The sequence below is a fragment of the Phragmites australis genome, chromosome 11, assembly GCF_958298935.1.
Source record: "Phragmites australis chromosome 11, lpPhrAust1.1, whole genome shotgun sequence".
In the NCBI taxonomy this organism is placed as follows: domain Eukaryota; kingdom Viridiplantae; phylum Streptophyta; class Magnoliopsida; order Poales; family Poaceae; genus Phragmites; species Phragmites australis.
In genome coordinates, this window is record NC_084931.1 from 29,217,710 (window position 1) to 29,238,667 (window position 20,958).

Genomic DNA, 20,958 nt, shown 5'->3' on the forward strand with positions numbered 1-20,958 from the left:
TCCCTCACGTGCTCCCTCTCACCCTAACTGAGCCAACAAGCAGCAAGTGACCCCTCTCCCTCAGCTCAATCTCCCCCCCCCCCCACATGGTCTCTGTCACTCCAACCAAGCCAATAGGCATCAAGGGCTAGTGGTCTCCCTCTCTTCCTCAAGCTCTCTCCCTGTCCACCCAAATCTCTCCATCAAGAGCAAGAATCAAGATATCCATGTCACCCTATTGCAATCCCTAGCTCCTTAGCCTTCCATTCATCCAAGATTCTCTTGCATGCATGAAGATTTGGAGAAGTTTCAAATCAAAATTTTCACCCCCTTCTGCTTTGAAATATTCATCAGCCTTCATCCTCTTCACATTTTAGTTTTGCTTTGGATGGGTTTTGCAGTAGCATTATTGCTTTTGCGAAACACCGCTTCGTTCTTGATGACTCGAGCTAATAGGAGGAATTTGGATGAGATAGAACCCAGGATTTAGGTTTGTACTTGTGGGTAGATGGAGCCTAGAACCTTTAGGTTAGCGCAACACACTTACCCTCTAATTGGGAAGATATGCAAGTTAAATCAGCCGAAGAATCATCACAAAACTCGCGTCCTGCTATTAGTCGGAAGTTCCGGATAATCCTAGCTAAAAATACGTGAAAACCCTACTCAAAAGTTCCGGGTTAATCCGAGAAAATTTAACCGAGAACCCTCGTTTGAAACCTCACTCAAAAGTTCCGACCACTTGTAAGTTCCGATCTCAATCCGGAACTTCCAGATTTACTATTCATCGGACTTTTTTTTTCTACTTTGCTTATAGCTCGTATATTTCGTAGTTAATTCATACGAACTCCAAAAATTATGAAACCAGTTGAATTAGCTTTTTATGAGTGTGAAATACACGCTAAAAATGTTGTAACTCAAGAAAATACTTTTTGAAAATTAATTAATTAATTAAATGTGTTCCATCTCAATTAAATCACAGTTAATTAATACCATGTCCTAAAATTATGAAACTATTTGGACAATTAATGTTATGATCAGTTCTATCTAGGAAAAATATATTTTAGTATTTAAGTTATTTTTAAATCATGAAACTAATTTAATCTTAATAGCTAGCTTAATTTCTAGGACTTTTCTAATTTAATCAAATTTTATCCCGGTTGCGGTGGGCATGTAATACATCCATAAGACCTACTAATATATATTCTTATCATACATATTAGTCTCATTAACTATGTTATCATTAATCACCAAAATCACAATTATGATCTAATAGAGTCATTTTCGTTACAATCTCCCTCTTTTTGTTGATTGATGACAATACAATCAAAGTAAGTGACAAATAATATTTGATACCAAATGTAAAGATCATAAGTAAGCACAAAATCTTACTATATTGCATGGATGCATTTCTTACCACTTAGTCCCATTTGTTGTGGCTCCTCCTTTCTCCATCGCCACTATTCCCTTTGATCGACCCGTGCAACAGCTTCTTCTTCTCCTCCTCCGTTATCAACTTCGATATTCCTAAACATCTTTATAGTTACTACAATCTCCTCCATATTGTTCATCTTCAACTATAAGCATATTTTGGGTTTCTATTGTCTCCACATTTCTTTCTTTGGTCATTAAAATTCTCACTTTTTATCAAAAATCTCTCGAAAAGACTGTATGCACATATTCAGCACAAAGGTAAAAATATTAAAGCACATAGGACAGAGTTTCAAAAATCATGATCCAATTAAAAAGAGTACCAATTGTACGGATATCACTACAAACGAATGATACCAGTTATAGACTATGAAAACATATGGATCATAATTTATGAAGCACATATAATACAGTCTAAACTCTCCCTATATGTGTATAGATATGATGAGAAAGAAATATATGCACAACTAGATAATATGTTAAGATAGGAAGTTTAAGCTATATTATGCATGAAAGTAACTTAAATGAATGAAAGATTTCACAATGATACCAATTAAAATGTTTAAGCATTGCGTACATCCGAGAACATGTAGTTTTCTCTATGAGACAACAACCGATGTAACTTGCAACACATACTAGTCTCAAAAACACAACATATAGAATATACTCCTTCTAAATATGTGCATACGAGTCTTGAATACTTGTGAGATATATACACTTATTATTGATAATAATGAAGATTTATCTTATACCTTAGACACATAAATAATACTAAATGTAAAATTAGTGCCATGTAAGGGACCTACAACTAATAAACTACATAGATTGCTTATGAATTAGAGATAAACACAAACAACCTACCATATTAAAACCTATACTAAGTATTGCAATATATTAAAATATGCATATGCAATCCTAGACGAGGTAAATGAGCTACATCAAATATAAGAATTTTTCATCTAGCTTCATTACCTCTTTTACCTTCGGATGGGGATTTGAATATATGATGATCATAATCTTCATCAATGCGTCTATCTTGTACAGTTGGCTTCTTTGCTTGAACTTTCAACTCATCTTGTAAGCCAAGCTTTCAAATTCCCATAGACATTTTGGGCTTTAACTCTTCTTTAAAACCCAAACTTATTGGGGCCCCTTCATATTGGTGATGACTTCCTTAGACACCCAAATAGGTTAGTTCCACCTCCAATATGTTCTCCCAACCATGTGTGCAACCACCTTGCCATTATCCTTCTTGAACTTGTAATGGTTGTTCTTGGTCCTGATCTTATAGTTGGGCTTAGTGTAGAGGTTGAAGATCATGTTGAAGAGGTTGGAGATCTTGTTGAAGAGGTCCACCATCTTCTTCTTCTCCTTTGTCGTCTTCTTGGATTTCTTGTATTGGAATGACTTGTGGCTTTCTTGATGGCATTTGAAGCATGTCACAGTGGATCCCTCCGCTAGCTTCTTCACCATGGTAGTATAGTTATCTTGAGAAGGTTGGATATGTTCTTTGCCCTTTTGTCTAGTTAAGTCCTTCATGAACTTCTCTACTTTTTGCTTAAGCTAATCATTCTCTTGTGCAAAGAGGTTATTATATGAATCTATAACAATATTCTCAACACAAATCTCATTACAAAAGGATGAGCTAGATAAAGCAATTAAATCATCATAAGAAGTAGAAGCATCTACCTTATGATTGAAAATTAAATAGAGAGGTAGATTGCTTTAAAGGGTCCTTACTTTGAGATTCAATGAACTCAAATTTAGCCTTAAACTATTCATGCTCCTTGTTTAGCAACTTAAATTTGTACAATAATTATTCATAATTATAAATAAAAGTAGAATGAATGTCATTAAATGTATTGATTTTCTTAATCTCTTTAGATTATTTTTAAGGATCTTTTGTTGCTCATTAATCAAATTAAGGAGTTTATCATAAGAGGGAGAATCCTTATCGCATTCATCATCACTTATATCGCTATCTATACCTTTGACTATGAGGTAATTGTGTGATGACTTGCGCGATGACTTGTATAATGATGATCTTGAGAAAGAGCTTCTCTTGGAGAGGAGGATGGTGATGTTCTTATCATTTGAGCTTGACTCTTCATTGTCACTCACCCATCTTCTTATTCTTGTGAATAGTTTCACTCCTCCTCTTGTCTCTCTCTTGTTCTTAGTCTTCTACTTCTCCTTCTTGATATGATCAATTATTTTGACTAAGTACTTCATGTAGATTGGATGATCAATCTTGGTATAATCTTCTAGATGTTCTTCTCCACTTGTGAGATGAGCTTAGTAACTTCGGGATCCATCTCTTCATTGCTTGAGATGTTTTGCTCAGCTTCTTCATAGCTCTCTTTATCTTTATCTCCATCATCTTCACTTGAGGTTGACTCTTGCTCTTGTCTACTTATCCTTGAGTCATCTTTTTGATGTTATTGGTATCGTAGATGATGGAGACTATCAACTTATACTTTAGAAGAAAAGCTTGAAGTATTCTTCTCACACTTGATTATCTTCAATTACTGTCAAACCTAACTCATTGATAATAATATTCAAACGTGAGTATATATCATTAGCACTTTTATATGATTGTTGATTGAGCTTAGTAACAAGCACATGATATTTTTCATTGTGCACATCCTTTGTGCTTTCATGTATTTCAATGAGACTACTCCAAATATCATGTACACTGGTGAAAGAATAAACATGAAAATGTATCAACACATATAGATGATAAAAGGATACTCTTTACTAATGTATCTAATTACCTCTGCTTGTTAGTGATGCGTTGTCTCATCCCTTCCTCGGTGACTCTCCAAATATCTAACCCTCGGGCTTGTAAATAACAAGTCATTAGAATTTTCCACCAGTGAAAATTTATGCCTTCGAAAAGTATTGCACTATGGAAATCCATCCCAACCCCGGACGTCATAACTCACTAGACGGTGAAGCCTAATCGATCACAATGCGACTAAGGCTCAAATACCACTTGAATTGACGAAACCTCGTGAAAGGTGTGAAGCTCTAACACAAATTGAAGAGCTATATGTAAGCCTTAGCTCTGATACCAATTAAGGGGATCAGTGACGTTTTAAGAGTAGGGTGAATTATAACACTTAGAATATATTTGGCTCCAAAAACATAATACAAGATAAATCTATATCAATTTATATCTAAATGCGCTCTAGATTTATCAAGTGTGTCTACTCTACCGATCAAAGCACGTCTTTCCTATCTAAGAAGGTAAATTACAAGTAAGTAAATGTGAAAACGTAAATAAGGTAGATAGAGCAAATTCGGTATAAGGATTTTTTTTAGTGGTATCGATGGCATGAATGCCACCTCTAGTCCCGGTCTGTACTCGTCCATGGCTATCGAGCCACCAAGTTATAAAGACAAGACCTCAACTCGGATGAGCCGCCAAACCACCAAGGCAAGGCCTCATCATAATCATATCTTTTGATCCCTTGCCGTCATGATCACTTTAAGGCTTGAGCCACCAAGGCAAGGTTATTCGTGTCCCAGTACACGTGTCTTGTCGTCGCTCCACGCCAAGTCAGAGGGTCAATAAGTTGTCGACGAGTTACCAAAACTCCAAGTATCAGTATACCTCTCGGTACACGGTTAGATCACTTCTTGATCTACTCTCTAGGCAACAATCACCTAACAACACTCTATCTTGGCCTATAAGCACTAATCATTCACCAATATTATATTTAATCACCTTGGATTATCACTTTAAGTAATTTTATGGCTTGGATGTCTTCCCAAATGTATATGGAGTTTTCTGGATTCCAGCAGCATGCCACTCCTTCAAATGACTGAGTGGAGATGTATTTATAGCCTCAAACCTGCGCACTATCGTTAACCCAACGACTCATAAAAGTTATTAACACCGGATAATATGGTGAGAACAGTTGTACTAACACCGAATCATCTAGTGAGTACATCTTCAGAAACTAGCCGTTGGACTTTCACTCAAAGTCATCCTGAACACCGGACACTCCGGTATATACTTTATCCCCATCACCGGACTATCCGGTGAGTTATCCTGAGCCATATCGTGCCTTTGCATCTTCTCTATATAAATTTCTACATTGTAAGCTTCCGGTGTAGACTACACCTATCACTGTACCATCCGATTAGGTATTCTTTGAGCTTCTACAGGAAATACTCCAGTGTGAAACATCTGGTGTGTATAACGCAGGCACCAGACCTTTCGGTGAGATGATCTTCGTTCTTCTATGCTTGGATTTTTCTATGTAAGAATTAGTCTATTGCTTTATACCATTCATCACCGGACTATCCGGTCAGCTTTTCTTCATTCTTCAGCACAACACCCTTCTCTGGAAGAATTGCTCTGATGAGCATATTTGCTAATCACTGAACCTTCCGGTGAGGTCTTCAGCTCTCTCTCTCTCCCCCCTTTGTCAGATATGCCCCGCTGAGTTCGACGTCCTAAACACCAGATCATCCAATGAGTTCATTTTTCATAGGAGTTTTCTAATTCAATCAAACTTTGTCCCAGCTACGGTGGTTTCTTCATGTAATGCATCAATGATACCTACTAACATATATTCTTGATAAATATGTTAGTTCTATTGATTATGTTGTTATTAATCACCAAAATTACAATCATAGCCTAATAGGATCATTTTTTCTACAGAATGCCACATGTCACTTGTATCGATTAAGCATCGATTATTGTTATCATTGGCTTTAACACTTTTTCGTACTTATCACATGTCGATCTAATGGTAAGATAAAACAAGTATCATAAGCAGCCGCGTTCATTTGACTCATGCACCGAGATGTGAGCGAGAAGGTGTGTAGAGGCACCTGAGGTTGGGCCGTTAAGTCGTCGTAAGCTTGGGATCTAGGTGGCCTCCACATGGCTCGGCATGGGAACAAATGTTCGAGGTGTGTACGTGAACAGTTGTCATGTGAATCATCGCTTGCAACTGACAGATGGTATGCAGGGTGGTCTCATAACGTGTGGGCAAAGGAGTACCTCTGCAGGGTGTAAAATTAATTTGAATTGCCGCTCTCTCGGTCTTTCCACATCAGTCGTAGAGTTCCGAGGTTGGGTTATGGTACGTTGAGAAGTGGTTGTGATGATAGATGATGAGATGAGATGTAGTAAGTTATAATTATGTTTATGTTAATATTCTCAGGGTAGGAGAGTACAAGTTTTAGGTTGTAGTTGCTCACACTTGAGTTGAATGCTGCTATTTGCATGTAAATTCAGTTAACTTTATGGCCGATTTCTTGCTACTTCACCCAAATGCATAATCCTTAGAGTCGGGTTATTATATGTACCTAATATGGATGAAGTCTTGCTAGTACCTTCATACTCACGCTGTTTATTTGTTTTTCAGGTGATAATAGATGCCGGCTACTTGAATCTCATCGAGAGCGGTGTGGTGGTGAGCAGTCGTTATACTATCTCTAACCTCGTTCAATTGCCTTGTGGGCGAATGAAGCCACCATTTTTGTTTCTTTAGATATTTTCCGTTGCAATTTGTGTATGTTTACGCTAGTTAATACCCTGTCTTTTGTCTAATATATCAGCTTGTAATCTTTAGAACCCTAGTTTAATCATGATGTTGTGATTTTCATATTGGTAATGTTATTTGTGGGTAATAACTTTCCTGGGAATTATCAGGGCACACATACCGGGATTATGGGAATTGGATTCGGTTTAATCATTGGGGGTTGTGATTGTTGTGATGAGATATGTGTTAGCACGTGGCACATCGAGAGACGAGCGGGTGCTAGCTCTCATCTAATTAAATGATCACCCTAATGATTAATTCGAATACAATTTGAACAGGTCGTGACAACTACTACCAACAAAGCTGCTCTACTGACATAATCTGATAACTGCAGTTCTACCAATGATCTTAATTCCTCTTTTAAGACCAACACACACTGAGAAATAAGGATTGTCTCACTGATGTTCTCATCATACAACTTGATATGATAAACTAGATTTTCAAATTTATTTTTATATTCTTCCACTGAACTCAATTGCTTGAGGAGAAGTAACTCGGTGACCATGTCACGGTGACTGTTCACATCGAACACAATCAGAAGTGCATGTTTGAACTAATAGCAGTAATTACAGCATGTGCTCAACTTAAATGACTGGTACCGGTGGGTTGAATTATCTATCGTGTATAAGGTGGAAGCATAAACTTGAAACTCTGACGGAATCTGATACAACTCAAAGAACGATCCACATTTATCTATCCACAAATGCACTTCATATCCATCAAATCATGGAAACTCCATTGTAGGCATCCAATTGTGGCTAGTATCCACTTGATGCGGAGAATTACCATTCGAGTGAGCACCAAAAGCAGTGGGGTTGGTGGCAACGGGTATACATGAGGAGGCGGTGGCGATGGAGGAGGTGGTTGCGAACCAGTATTTGCCCAATATACTATCTTTTGTCGTAATCTTCAGGGGTGGTAGGGTGTGAACCTTGGGTGTGTTGGCCGCAACCACTTGATCCTGCTGGATCTTGACGATGTATACCTTGGATAGATCCACCTTCATATGCAGCTGATCGAGGCGATCAACCTTGCATTGTAATCTTGGAATCATGCGTCTCGAGACTCTCTCTCTCTCTCAACTAATCAACACCATCAGTCTTGGCCTCAATCCGATCCAATTTCTGCTGAAGCCAATCCAACAATTGTTTCTCAAACTCGTACATGGTGTTGACCACTTGCCAAACCTGGACTCCTTTCTTGGGTGACGTTGTTGTTTCCCTCATCCAAGCCAAGTGAACAAGGGTAACAGATTTACAGCGAGTGCCGAAGCAATCACAACCTTTCCCTTTGGAATTTTACTACTTAAAGCCGAGAGGATGCGAGGAAAGCACATGGCGCAACTTGGGACCTCAGATACCAATTTAACACTTGGCCAAGTGGAGGTAGATCTCCATAGACGAGGAAGATAGGGTAGCAGAAAAGTAGAGGGAATTGAAGGAGAACTTAGGCGGAACAAGTTCATTTCACATTTGATGTGTTCTTCATGGATCCATTACATTTCTCTTTATACTCCTCTCTCACACTCTCCATCTAACATGACCCACATGCGGGCAACTCAAGCCAAACATGACATCCTAACTCACGTGATTCACACCGCACACAACTCGGACGATGACCAGTGGCACCACTTCCATTTCCGCCTTCTCCTATGCTGTGGTGGAGAACATCTGGGCATCAAGGGCGTCAGACATAACACCAACCAACAGGAGTGGGGTCCGATGGTTGTCTGTCGACGCGAAAGTGGAAGAGTCATCGCCGGAGGCCTCTCACCTCACGGATTTGGTTGAGGCAGACTCACTTTTTCCATTGATGGAGTGGCGGGGAGAGCGGGCGACGATGACTTCATTTTCCCCGTGAATCGCTGACGAGAGATGCGATTGACCGTTGACACCGATAGGGGAATGGAGGTGGAGAGGTCAGGTGGGAGAGGGGAACTAGATGGAGGGAGGTGAATGAGGTGGGGGACAAAGAGACCATGCATGTGCTAATTAAAAAATTCTAACTTATGGGATCCACATCAGCTTTGAAGATTGTGTAAAAGTTGGATGGTTAGGGAAATGATCTATATGACTAGCTGTAGGTGATAAGGATAGTCTTTTAGATAGCATGTTGACTCTACTTATGAAGTTGCACTAATAAAATGATGCTTATGCGATAAATATGACTTGTATTGAGTCATTGACTGAAATGAAACTATAGAAATTTCACATGGGTATATTGAGCTTACTTGAAAATGATTCGTTACTGTCTTGCATCCAATCAATTCTGCAAATACAAAGTAATTCAAATTAAATTATCCACATGAACAAAGTAGTATTTGAAAACACTCTTAAGAGGAGTCGAAGTTCCACGAAACTTCACAAGCTTTAACGCACGGGATATTTTAACAAAAACACTACATAATCTTTGTGTTGCGATTAATATGCCATAAAACACCCATCCAAAAAACCACAAATTTAATACGATACGCTAACACTACACTACAGTAAAATTTAACACACAATTAATACATCTACATTTTATTGTCAATAACTTGCAATCCGTAGCCAGCGTACCTCCGTGCGCACGATCCAAATAAACCGCCCTAACTGCCTCGCATGCAACCACGAACGGCCTTTATAGCTCCCAAAAACCCTCGAAATGTACCCGCCTGAAGCCTGCTAACCATTGTACGGGACGGCACTCCCCTGACCGGTCCCGTCCGAAGAGGCCCCCCACACGTATGGAACCCGCGCTCACTGACCGCGCGCGCGATGGGATCGACTCGACCATTCAACCTCTGTCCGGTAGCGGGCCATAATTTCCTCATGCCGTATGAGTTACGTTGCTGCCGTCCGTTTGACGCGACTCCATCGCTGTTCATTTAGGGCACCGTTTGGTTCGTCATCGGCACGTGCCATGTCAAAATTAGCACACCTACGCTTACAAGGGTCTGTTGCTTGGTTCGGCGCATACATGTTGGCGCGTCCGTGCCTCACTCGAGCAAATATGATCGTGATAGTGTAATTTCGCACGCACGCACGGCCAATTCTATGGCGATCGAATCCTTCACCAAAAGATTGGCACGCCAATGGGTTGGCAGGGTGTGATCGGTACAAATCCAAACAGTCTCTTGGAACGTAGCGCAGGGCGAGGCGTGAGCAGATTAAAAGGAAATTCTATATGATCATTTATAGAAAGATCATAAAATTCGGATTCATATCGTTTTTTTAATCTAACGAGTGACTGTTGTCATGTTAAAAGAGAATTTTTAAAGAATACGGTCGCCGGTGCCTCACGTGATCCTGCGGCACGCAGAGGCACCCTGATGTCATGTGACCACCCGGGTAGATCGAATCGGGGTGCCTGCGTCCGCATCGCTTTCAAGGATCAAAGCGGCTTTCCCGTATTCCGCGCCGAGCCGCGACTGCCTCCCGCGCCGTGCGTCTTTGCTTGTGGCCGCAGCACGGCAGCAAACAGTGAAAAGAAACAGGAAACAAACTAGTACTGAGTACCAACTTTATTGTATGTGACACATGCAAAAGCATGCATGAGAGAAACGGGGGGCGGGGGGGGGGGGGTGATGACTGATGAGAGGCGAGCTGTAGGCGACTATCGGCAGCTATGAAATGGTTGCAATGACGACATGCTGTTGGAGACCTATGCGATAGACGCTACAGTGACGCTAAGGCCATTTGTGTTTCTAGGCACGGCGCACGTGTGACGTGTCGACCTGGCGGGGCGGAGGGCTTGAGGCCCATCAGGGGCAGAGCCGATGCGCCAGGGGGAGCCGCGCGGCCGCACGTGGGAGGGGCAGAGATGCGGTGTCGCTGTGATGGGGGCAGGTCGGGCCGGCGCACACGTGCTCGGGAATAGTGTTTGGCTGCCGCGGAAAAGATGGTGTCGCCTCGGCGTGCTTCTTTGACCGCAACGCTTGGCCCGTGACCGGTGGTGCTAGTCGGCACGGGGTTTCTCATGAGGGGCGGGTCCTTTGAACGTACGCATCACGAATGGATTTGCGCCGTTCTCTTCACTGGTCCCCTAGTACTCGTGCCAAAGTACTACTATCCATTCTTTTCTAAAGATCGTTTTAGTCTTCCCCATATAAAATAAGATTACAATAAAACATATTTATGTTATATCGATTTTTTCTTACATTCAATTAATAACATACAAATTATAAATCTATCTCACTTATTAAATTGAAACTTTATTTTTTAATAGACTTTAATATAAATATTATAATAAAACATCATCTTAAAAATCTAAAACGATATCTATTTAAAAACAAAATTAAAATTTCTAAAACAACATCTATTTGAGATTAGAGACAGTATATCGGAAAAAAAGCATCTCTCCACCGCAAAGTAGTGTGAACTGGTGAAGGTTATGGAACATAATGGTATTCGTTATGTGGCTTAGATATCTATTTAGAAACCAAATCAAATTTCTGAAACGGTATCTATTTAATATCGGAGAATAGAGATATTATATGAAAAAAGAATATCTCTCCGCCGCAAAGTAGTGTGAACTGGTGAAAGTTTCGGAGCATAATGGCTTTCGTTATGTGGTTTACGGCGGTGATTCGTTCACCGAAAGGCCCCTGACGCCCGACGAGCAGCTGATGCGCTGTGCGTGACACGACCATTCAGGCTCTCTTGACATCAGCTTGCGCGAGCCATGCTAGCCCTCTGCCTAGGTAGAAATGGTTGGTAGAAAATTTGAATTATTCGATATCTGTATCCGTTAAAATACGAATCTATATCTATATTTGTTTTTAAAATAGATACTAAAATGGATATATCCGAATTCGTTTTCGAGATTCAGATTCAAACGTGGATATCCAAATTCGAGATATATTCGATTCATATCCGTATCCGCCAACCAGGAAACCAAATTTTACTAAAGTTTTAGAAATTTCAGATATGAACGAAATTCCAACCCAATCAAATTGAAACAAATTTTAGTCAAATTTCAGTTAAATTTGATCAAAAAATTAAATTTCCAACATGAATTTTGAACAAAATTTCTAAAATTCCGGCCCAATCAAATTAGAACAAATTTCAGTCTAATTTTATCAAATTTCAGTCAATTTTTTTCAAAATTTAAATTTTCGACTGAATTTCGAAGATCGAGTAGATATCCGAATGCGGATTTGTATTCGAACTATCCAATTCGTATTCATATTCAAAAATATCAAATCCGTATTCATATTCAAATTAAAATATAATAAATCGTATTATTCGAATTCAATTACATCCGTATTCGACCCGTCGCTCGACCCATCTTTCCTTCAATTCAAACCATCTTGCCTTGTGCAACCACGGCGACCGTACGCGTTCTCTGCCCGCCGCGCGGCGCCTCACAGCTGCTGCGCCATGCATCATGCATGCACCATCACTGCACAAAAACTATCGAAAAAGAATCACAGACGACGATGTGACTACTGACGAAGAGCGAGAGCAGAAGAATCGACGCCACCGGGAAGACTGCAAGAGAAGAGGAACAGCAGCAGAGGACAGTGGAGCAGTGCTAGAGTAGTTGTTTGTACACTACATCAGCCGAGAAAAGTCATCGGTCAGACGGTCATGGCGCCTATTTTCATAGCCGGCTAACCAAGTGGGGAGGGGAGGGCTAGCTACTGCCTAAACCTTGAGTTCCGTGGGAACGAGGGAGACGGAGCCGGGACCACGAAGACCAGAGTACAGGGCGCGCGTCCCAAAGAATGAAAACGGATAGGATCGAATAGTTTATTTTTTATATTTTAACATAAATATAAATACAAATTTAAATATTCTTAAATACGAACACGAATAAGATAGTTGAATTTGAATCCGCATTTGAATATCTATTTGATCGGTTGTAAATAAATGTCCTATATATTTAATGACAAGAATTTTTATTTTGGGTGCAAAAAATTTGTTTACATTTGCAATTACTGGAACTACTGAAATTTTAGAGATTTCATTTGAAATTCATGTCAAAATTTTAAATTTTTGGTCAAATTTGATTGAAATTTGTTCAAATTTGACTAAAATTTGTTTCAATTTCATTGAGCCAGAATATATAAATTTTGTTCACCTCTAAAATTTCTAAAATATTAGCACAATTTGGTTCCATATGAATACTATCTATTTTCACATCCGATTTTAAAGTAATTTGGATATCCATATTTGAATCGGATTCTCGAAAACTAATTCTTACACATAAATTTCAGTATATATTTTAGAAACGAATACGGATACGGATATTCATATTCGTGTTTTAATATATACGAATATCGGATAATTTAGATATATACTATACATTTTTCACCCTTACACGCCCCCACATAGGGGTGTCTAATTCACGCGCGCATTAGCAGGTCTGCTCATGTGCGATTTTGGACAGTAAAATGATAATAGCACGTGTTAACATGCCTTCCTCTTCCTGGCCTGTAGCGGCTCGCTCCCGCCCCTCCCTCCTCAGGTTGCTCGTGCTCCTCCTTCTTTTCTGATGTGCTCCCCTTGCCCTGCCCTTCTTCATTGTCTTCGATGGCTCCTCGTCGTCAGATCCGCCACCGTCGTCTGCCACTACGCTAAACCGATATTGTCAGACAATTGCTTTACCATCCCCACCACCGACGCCTCCCACCGATGATCCTTCCCCGTCTGACCGACGACACCCTCACTACTCAGCCTCAGCCCTCTCTCCCCCGCGCTTCCTCCGCCTCACTGGTAGCCGCCTTGAATCTCTCTCTAGATCCATCGAGACCTCGAACTCTAACCCTAATTTAGACCTCTCTCACCGATCATCGTCCATGATAGGCTCAGACACAAATAAATACACCGCGACATCACAAGTAGTGTGGGTGCTCGTATAAGTCTTTTTTTGCCCACAAAGACATCCAAGAGACCCGCTCGTGCGAGGGCCGCGGCGGCGTGCAGTACTGTGGACGGAGGAGGAGACCAGCTCAGCTAAACGTGCCGCTTATCTTAACAACACTGTACTAAACAAATGCGTTTAGTATTCTCGAGCACTCGAGTTGAAAACAGCCATTGGATTGCAGTAATCAGCATGGACATCGATCAACCACCATGCACGGGATAGACCGATAGAGTAGGTTGCTGTGCATATAAAGAGCAAAAGCAATTGGCAAGCGGCAGCCGCAAAGCTTTTGACCGGCTGTCCGGCTTTTCGTCGTCCACCTTGGGATCGGCGGCCCAGCAAAGTTTTTGGGCTAAAGCCTACCTGCTACGGGACCAGTAACATGTAGGGCGCGCTTTTTGTGCGCGTGTAGTTTTCACGTGTTACGGCTCTTCTATAGCCGTGTGTAGGTCCGCTCCACTAGTCCAATGGGCCCCACGCCTCAGCAGTATCAGTAGTCTAGGGTGTGATTGTTTGCCTAGGCTGCCTCCCAGCTAGGCTAGATCGTAACCCAGACCAACACCTGCTTGAGCAATGCAAGTAATCGGTGCTTGCTTGACCAGTACTACTTGCATTGACCAGTAGTATTAGCTTAGCCTGTATGCGTGAACTGGTGTTTGGATGACAATGTAGAGGGATAAAAACTGGTTCGCCTACACTATCCGGGAAAGCCATGCGCGCTCCGCCTGCACTAGGCGAGCCTTGCCACGCTAAAACGGCGATTCGAGCGTGCTAGCTAAACGTGGCTAAGAGTAATTCCAACAGACTCTCCATCCCGCTGGGCATAGCAATTCCAACAGACTCTCCATCCCGCTGGGCATAGCTACTTTTACCGATCCAATAAAAAAATCGGCCTCTAACGAGCTCTCTACTCCGCTTGCTATTTTAACGCGCTCGCCATCTGCTCCTATCGGCTCGCTGCTTCTATGGACGGCTGTACGCTAGGAAGGAAGGAGACGCTGACCGATGGACCCGTTATAAACAGTACACATCAGCTCAAATTTCTCTTCCTATATTCTTTGCTCAAAACAGCGATCTTTTGTTACTTAAAAAATTTTAGAACTTTTTTTTACATGTTCTATAATATAATACATGTGCAACTCATTTTAATTGTATTCACTAAAAATCTGATGTAGAATTTAAACTAAAATTCTCCAACAAATTATTTTTATATTTTGTAATAATTGTTAGGGCCTCAAATAAATTTCCAAAAATTTATGAAAAATCACTAATAATCTTCTTATGTGATGGACTAATTGTTAAAATTAATTACAACCCCAGATTATATGGTAAAAATTGAGTTCCTTTGCAATGCTCTATTATATGCATTTTATCATTTCATGTGATACTCTTCTTTTAATTCAATTTGAATCCAAACAAATTCAAACATATACAAAATTTAGCCGTTGAAAATATAGATAATTGAAATTTAGTGAGCGAGATTTAAAAAGTCAGTTGCAGCGTGTAGAGAAATAGAGAGTAATTTTTTTAAAAAATATATATATGAAGATATAAAAAACGAGATTTAGAGAGTAGGTTGTTTATGCTCTAACATATTATTTTTGCATAGCCCAAGCCGGACTAGTAGGATTATGCATCCAACTAAATACGCCGGTCCAGCATTCCGAAAGCATGGATAGGGGCTAGACCAGGCAACCAATCACTCTCGCCCGCACGGCATTTACCTTCCTCGGATTCCCTACAAAGATCATTCTCCATCCGAAGAGAATTTCCTTCACGTCTATCCGTGCAAGAAAACGAATACTATGATCTCATATTATCCTGGGCAAACATCGATCGTCATTAGTTAGTAGTAGTAACTGTACATATGTTACACATGTAGAATTGATTTAATATATAGAAATTCAAAAGGTATGGAAGATAAATAATAAAAGGTTGAATGTTTAAAATATATGAAGATAAATATTAAATGTCTAGGTATGAGAGTCAAATAACAAGAGATTAAATAATTTTTTGGAAGATGAGATCCAATTTTACATGATAACCGTTTGATCAACTCGAATGTATGGTGAAGATCGTCTGAACCAATTATAACCAATCAGCGGTGCTGCTCACATAAAACCCGAACATCCAACTGGTTTACCACCAAGTCACAATGAGCTGATATGTCATAAGACTATCCCTAATTATTTTTCTTTTATTTCGTTATCTTCTCACTTTTCTTCTCCGTTTTTATTCTTTTTATTTTCTCTTATCTCCAACAGCTTCCTTTCCAAGTGATTCGTAAAGGTAAAGGAGGGAGAATCCCGTTCTAAAGGAAATAACCTTGTCAATCACTCTGTGAAGAAAACCATGAAGAGAAACCGTTGAAACGCTGAAGAAAAAAAAATTCTTTGTAAAAGAATTATAGATCGTGAAAGACATCCGTTAGACATAATCTAAGTGCACACGATAGCAGCGCAGTGCTGGTCGTACGGGGGGCATACAATCCAGTAGTACGCATAGACAGCATTTCCACGGCCCTAACATTTTTTTATGGCAGCAAATAAGTGAGGCAATACTAATATAGAGATGTAGGCGGATCTTATGAGTATGCCCAGATTATCGTATATGCTAGTATTTTTTTCTGAAACATAGTTTTACAGAGTATTTCAATTCTCAAACGAGCAGCGAGTAGGTAGCAGGGCAGCTGGTTCCCCGGATCCCTCTTTGGGAAACACGTACAGGGAAAGGCGGCTGCGCCTGGAAAGCAATAAAAGAAAAACAGGCCGAGGAACAGCGAGTGCGGGACGAAAGCGGCGACCTTCTGGTGGTGGACGTGGGCCCCACCCTCGAGAGCGAGGGCGAAACGGCCGCCGCGCGAATCACTGCGCCCCGATGCCGCCCCCCTCTCCCCCGCGTGTCGGGCCCGCGCCTGTCTGCCGCCGCGGACCACGCGCATGCCAGGTCCTCCCCCACGCCCCACAACCACGCACCACCGGCGCCACCAATGGGCGGGCGCCTCCCACGCGCCCCACGCCACGCGGACGGCTCGATCCGCCCGCCGAGCCGCGGCAAGGGGCGGGTGCGTGGGCCGGCCCCCGCAGGGCGGATCCCTGGCCGGCACCGCCGAGCACACGTGCCCCGCGGCCGCGCGCCCACACGCTCACGTTACTCCCGAGATCACGAGCGGAAAGGGCAACCAGCTGCCAGGCCACAGCCCAGCGCACGCACACACCCGACGAAGCGAAAGATCCATCCATCCGCCCCACCTACTCTGCCGCCGCTCAGCTTTTATTTTTAATTTAATTCTGTTGATCTCCTATGTTTACATGGTCGTTATCCACATGCGCCACCTTAGATTAGTGGCACCAGCACAGCACACATCTCTCGGTAACAGCCTGGCGGGAACGTAGTCCGGAGCGTTATTTTTTGCCCTCTCCAACCTGACACTGTGCAGTTCGATAACGCAGCGCCGGGAAAACGCTTCAAAAGGCACGTTCCTAAAATAATATTCTTCGTCGGCACGACGACTGTAGCGGGGTCCTCTTGTGTTACACGCGTGAAATTGACAGCGATGCCCTGCTCCACTGGTCGTGCCAACTACCAGGGGTAAAAGTTCAAAGATGCACAAAAAGATGATGGTTCATTAGGTAAAATCGACACGTACAAGACCGAGTCTGGATGGTGGATGTCTACGCAGGATGAGGATTCATTCTGGTAACCCTAAATCGTCTTTAACCGACCAATAAAGGCGATGTTGCATGTATCGCAAGCAACAGCCTGGACGAGGAGGCTCCTAACGCACAGGCAATCCACATTGAAAAGAATAGTATTAATTAGTTCTATCTATCTACATACTTTAAATTTAGTTTTTATATAAATTAATTAAATCTGAAACCGTATGAATAGATATAAGAGTTGAAAGTGTAATTAATTGTTCGTATAAAGATAATTTTACGACACTAATAAATAAACCCATTCATACAAATAGACAGGAATCTACATTCGTTAGATCAGACTACAAACATACATTTATATCCATCGCACATATTTTTTTTGCAATTTTACATTTCAACCGAATCAGATTGCTCTCGTACACACAATCCATCAACCAATCAGACACTTAACATATCACTTCAGTTTATGCGAGAAACAAGAAATAAATAGTTCTTTTTTTGGATTTCTAAGCCCTTTCTCATGACTAGCAAAATATATAATATAATCCGGTCATAACAACGCCGGCAGGACCTGTCTTGGGGTGACAATACCGCCTTCTAAAGCTAAGTCCCCGGCGCAAAAACTATTTACAAAAACATCCTCCCTCTGTTAAGCAAGAGGGCCTAAGAGAGAAACTACTGGCAAGTCATAGGCGACTAAGCCTCCGCCGGCGGAGGACAGTTCAGGTCAAGATCAAACGCGATGGGCTGCTTTACCGACACGGCGGGCGGCGAGGGAGCCAGATCCACGACCGACGAGGAGTCGGAGTCGCTCTGCGCAACGGCCGCCACGGTGACAGTCGGCGCCAGCTTGAGCATGTGGCACCCTGCGGCCGCGGCAGCCGCCGCAGCCTGTCCGAAGAAATAGAACGGGTGCGTCACCGGGTAGCTGTTGAAAGGGAAGCGCACGGCGCCGGCGCCCGCGGCCGCCGCGCGGTGGAACAGGTCGAACTCGAGCGACGGCGGGAGCGGCATGGCCTGCATGGGCGCCTGCACGTCACCGCCGAAGGACTCGATGGTGCTGCTGTTGCTGCTCCGGCTGCCGCCGGTGACGGCGGCGGCGGGAGGCATGGAAGAAGGGAAGGGGAAGTTGGTCTTGGCCTTGGCGCCGCGGTACGCGCGTGCGGCAGCGTCATAAGCCCGCGCGGCCTCCTCGGCAGTGTCGAACGTGCCGAGCCACACCCGGCTCTTCTTGGCCGGGTCGCGGATCTCCGCCGCGTACCGGCCCCACGGCCGCTTCCTAACGCCCCTGTAGTGCGAGCCGGCGGCCCCGCTGCCTACGCTAAGCGCAAGCCCGGTCGCAGCGGCCGCCGGCTGCATCGTTTTCTCCGACTTTCTCGGCGCCATGGCCTTGTTCTTTCTTCTGTTGAAGACGCGCGGGGATGAGTGGCGTCTAGAATTGGGTGGGAGAGGGGGGAGGGACTTAGCCGGGGGGGTGGGGGGTGTTAAAAAGGGGGGAACTGGCGAGAGTGGGTGGTGGAGCGGCAAGAGGGAATAAAACTCGGCGCGGGGAGCGGTTTGACTGTCCGCGCCGCCTCCCCTCGTCTTTAGCGTGGCGGCATTAGAATTCGGCAAGGCGCTTTTCCGCTCCATCCCCCGAGGAGTAGCAAATTGCGAAGCGCCTGGAGCGGTTTCGGTCGAAAATGAAATGCTTCCCGACAAGGCGTGGGTGGTTCGGGGACATCAAGGTGGAAAGACCTTTTTCATGAGTCTTGTTTCAGCTGAGTTTAAGATACATGTGTGCAAGATGTTTAAATTTCAATTTTACTTCAGAATAGTGATCAGCAGAATGCCATTCCGTACAGTGTTGGTAATGGAGTATAGCAATTCATGTAAATATGGAAACAACGATAAAGAATTCTAACGCCAAAATGCTCATGACAATACTAGTGGCAGTGTAAGCGACAAGATGACGTAATTATAACTGAAAAGTAGATGAACACTGCAATGTACACACACGGATTGGACATCCGCCTTCCAACAGTGCAAGACGGTTTCAAAAGGTAAATCTTCCTCGCCTCTGAACGGTTATTACATATCGATTTTAAATTTTATTATATATGGTTATAATTTTCATCTATGCAAAAGCGTATATCATATCGAACTTATTATAGATAATGATAACTCCGTCTCTAATAGAGATATACATAGTCGGATTTTTTTTAAAAAAAATTATCTATGAGTAGTAAAGATCACATACAAAATTTCTAAAAATACGACTGTAAGTGGTAAGAGTCTCAAACGATTTTTGTTAAAACCATCGGTATAAAATATCACATACAATTTTTTTTGAAAAAACATCAGTGTGATCCTTCCCCTGAGAAGCCATTTTGCTTCATAGTTGCGCTCATGATATATCATACACACTTCACGATTCACAGATTAAACAACATCATAGACATTATTCACATATCACACATTAACACATTATTCATCACATCAGTCACATATTATGAAAAACTTCAACACAGATATTTACATATCACAAAGTTTAAGAACATCACACATTGTTTAAAACACATAAACCTAAATAGCTACACATAATTCCTAGCTATACACATTTTACTTCCAAAAGGATAAGATGCTTGACATCATTGACATCGCCTTTTAAAAAGATTAGATGCTTGATGTCATTGTAGATGTCATCCTCCGTAAAGACAAGATGATTGACATCATTGGTCAACGCTATCTTTCAAAAGAATGAAATGTTTGATATCATCTCAGCTGACTGCATTTCAGAATAATATCAATACAAGCATTATCTTAAATTATCATCTCGTTATCATCCGGATCAGACTCCATCCAGGCTAACTCAATCATGTGCTTGAAAGTGCATCTAGCCCCTAAGTATAGTTTTAGAAATTAATGATAATATCTATAGACTAGCAATATTACTGAGAATTGTTAGTAGGTTGTTCTATAGGTGATGTACGAAAAAGAGATATGCATCAAGATAAATGAGCTCTAGGTGATGCTCGGAGAATTGATTCATTAAGGAATACCATGAAGATCGATAGATATGCATCAAGATTAATCAGCACTAAGTGATGCTCGGTGATGTCCATGAGGAGAAGGAGAAGCTCAAGAAGATTGACGATATTTGTGAAGCTTAAGTCACTTATAGAGACTAAGTGACTAAAGATATGAGATTGTAATTTTATTTTTTATGGACTAAAACATGTGCTTGAGGGTGAGCGGGGTTAGAGGCTATATGAAGATTGACAATAAGAGTGAAGACTAAGTTGCTTGTGCAGATTGAGTAACTTAAGGTATAAAATTATCAATCGGGTTTTATAGACTAACGCATATACTTTGTGCTTGACGGGGAGTTGTTGTTAGGTTTTATAAGAAGCCATAAGTTGAATTCAGATATTCAATATATCAAGTTGGAAGAGCAAGATTAAGAGAAGCTCAGTGGACAACTTAAATCCTTGAATGCTTGC

At 41.8% G+C, this 20,958-nt stretch overlaps 1 protein-coding gene across 1 annotated transcript; it reads right to left on the reverse strand.

Moving 5' to 3' along the window:
- Positions 1–17,950: 17,950 nt before the first annotated feature.
- Positions 17,951–19,081, reverse strand: LOC133885395 (ethylene-responsive transcription factor 8-like). The gene has a single exon (XM_062325106.1). It carries the CDS (start codon positions 18,860–18,862, stop codon positions 18,173–18,175), a length of 690 nt encoding a protein of 229 aa, XP_062181090.1. The 5' UTR covers positions 18,863–19,081; the 3' UTR covers positions 17,951–18,172.
- Positions 19,082–20,958: the final 1,877 nt, after the last annotated feature.

Excerpts from the sequence above, each read along its gene's own strand:
- LOC133885395 (XM_062325106.1), bottom strand. The coding sequence starts at position 18,862 with ATGGCGCCGAGAAAGTCGGAGAAAACGATGCAGCCGGCGGCCGCTGCG.